The 1,799-nt window shown below is 31.9% G+C and overlaps 1 protein-coding gene and 1 pseudogene across 1 annotated transcript in view; one reads left to right on the top strand and one right to left on the bottom strand.

Annotated features, from left to right (window-relative positions):
• The window catches only part of LOC105526266, a 137,296-nt pseudogene that overhangs the window by 23,154 nt on the left and 112,343 nt on the right, over positions 1 to 1,799 (top strand).
• The window catches only part of LOC105526264 (ankyrin repeat domain-containing protein 18B-like), a 64,020-nt gene that overhangs the window by 2,583 nt on the left and 59,638 nt on the right, over positions 1 to 1,799 (bottom strand). Inside the window, exons 10-11 of the mRNA XM_011962208.1 lie at positions 1,186 to 1,397; positions 63 to 285 (exon numbers count right to left, since the gene is read on the bottom strand). Coding sequence (XP_011817598.1) covers positions 63 to 285; positions 1,186 to 1,397 — 435 coding nt within the window. The remainder of the gene's footprint in view (positions 1 to 62; positions 286 to 1,185; positions 1,398 to 1,799) is intronic.

Genomic DNA, 1,799 nt, shown 5'->3' with positions numbered 1-1,799 from the left:
ATTATAAACAAGAATTATATTAAAGAAATGAAACCCAAAAGAGAAACAGTCATATAACTAACCTCAGTTAAGGAGTTCTCGCAGTTATTTGAAGTCTGTGGGTTTGAAGTAGGAATTCTTATGGGAGTTTTGGAAATATCTTTTCTGTTGAGTCCTTTACTATTAAGATTTTTAATACAAGGTAACTCTGGGTCTGGCCTTGTAGGAAGAGTGCTGAGAAAATATTTCATCCGCTCTTTCTCCATAAGGAGCTTGATGCTGATCACTGCTATTTTCTTATTCGATCTGTAAAGACAGCAAAGACAAATGCTTAGTATTTCATTTTTCCTTGAATGATTCTTAACGACTTGCATTTTAAAAAAAGTTGCCCTAAGAGTAAACCAAATTACCCATTAAACAGTGTTTCCACAAGAAGATGTGTGAGAGCCTACCTCTTGTAAGCAATTTTAATTTTAAAATCATTCTAAATAAGTATATGTGCTTCTAAAGTGATTTCTACTGAACAAGAAGTTCAAAGTCGACAGGGAAGAGAAATGGCTATCAGTGATGTACAGCTCAACAGGTAACCTAGCTGCCTTCTAAAATAGCTCTACTTGTAAGATTCTACAGATTCCTTTAGAAATACTTGTATTTGAAGGGTAACTATATGGGAAAATGAATATGTTAATTTGCTTGACTATAAGAATGACTTCACTATAAATAATTATATCAAAACATCATGTTGTACTCCCTAAATAATGTAGATTAAGAACACTAAAAATGAACAAAAATAATCTAGAAATACTTGTGTTTAGTAAACCAGTTTCAGGTTTCACCCTTGTACATTTCACCCATGATCTAAGAACAATTAAGTATTTGGCACGGAGGAATAACTCAGAGCAACAACTCCTGGGGGAGAACCAGATTGTTTGGTTGGTGATCAAAGAGAACTAAAGCATCTCTGAAGGCAATTAGCCCCCAGCACTGTGACCAAGGCACTGGAGGTGGGGCTTGTTCTTTCTGACAGAAACTATCCTTGAAGAACATTTTAAAGGTAAGATTATTTACTAACATTGTTTTCTAAAATTACATTATCAGATTAGCAGTCACTTCCTACTGATCTCCTGAAGCCATCTCACTAAAAATTATACTTTCAAAACAAATTAATAAGCTTAATTCATTTTCTGTTAGTGTGTTTTGACTTACTTCGTTAAATTTTTTGACATGGAATTGTTAGCTTTCAATACTACTGCAAAGGCTTCCTTATATTCTTCTAATTCGGTTGTAACTTCTTCATAAGCAGTTTTCATGTTGGAGAATTTACATTCCACATCTGTAAGTGTGAGTTCCTTCTTATTTAGTGAAGCCGTATTATCCTTGTTTAACTGCTCTAATTGTTTTTCATATTTTGCTTGTTCCTAAAACAAATGAAAAGAATACATTTTTAAAACAATTATAACCTAATTACCACATGTTTGCTGCCTTTTGAGTCAGTGATTCAAAGAGCAATTTTGAATATGTTAAAAAGAGGCTGAAGCTTAAAATATTTATCAGCAATATCAACAAAACTAATAACTGAATTCAGAATTAAGTCTGATTTGTAAAAATTTGAAATCATAATTATGTTAGTATTAATGTAATGTGGTCCTATAAAAATAGAATCCATTTATAATTTTAAAAAGTAAACAATGAACAACGTAGCTTAAGACCAATCCAAAAGTATCACATAATTTCTAAATCACAGTTTTATCTTATGCCAGCTGGTCTTAATCATCAAATGACTCTATAGTGAGAATCATTACTTTGAAATACTGATTTTG

The sequence above is a fragment of the Colobus angolensis genome, unplaced genomic scaffold (genome assembly GCF_000951035.1).
Source record: "Colobus angolensis palliatus isolate OR3802 unplaced genomic scaffold, Cang.pa_1.0 Scaffold581, whole genome shotgun sequence".
NCBI classification, from domain to species: domain Eukaryota; kingdom Metazoa; phylum Chordata; class Mammalia; order Primates; family Cercopithecidae; genus Colobus; species Colobus angolensis.
The sequence above is the reverse complement of the archived record's forward strand: the minus strand, read 5'-3'. Positions and strand labels throughout refer to the sequence as shown.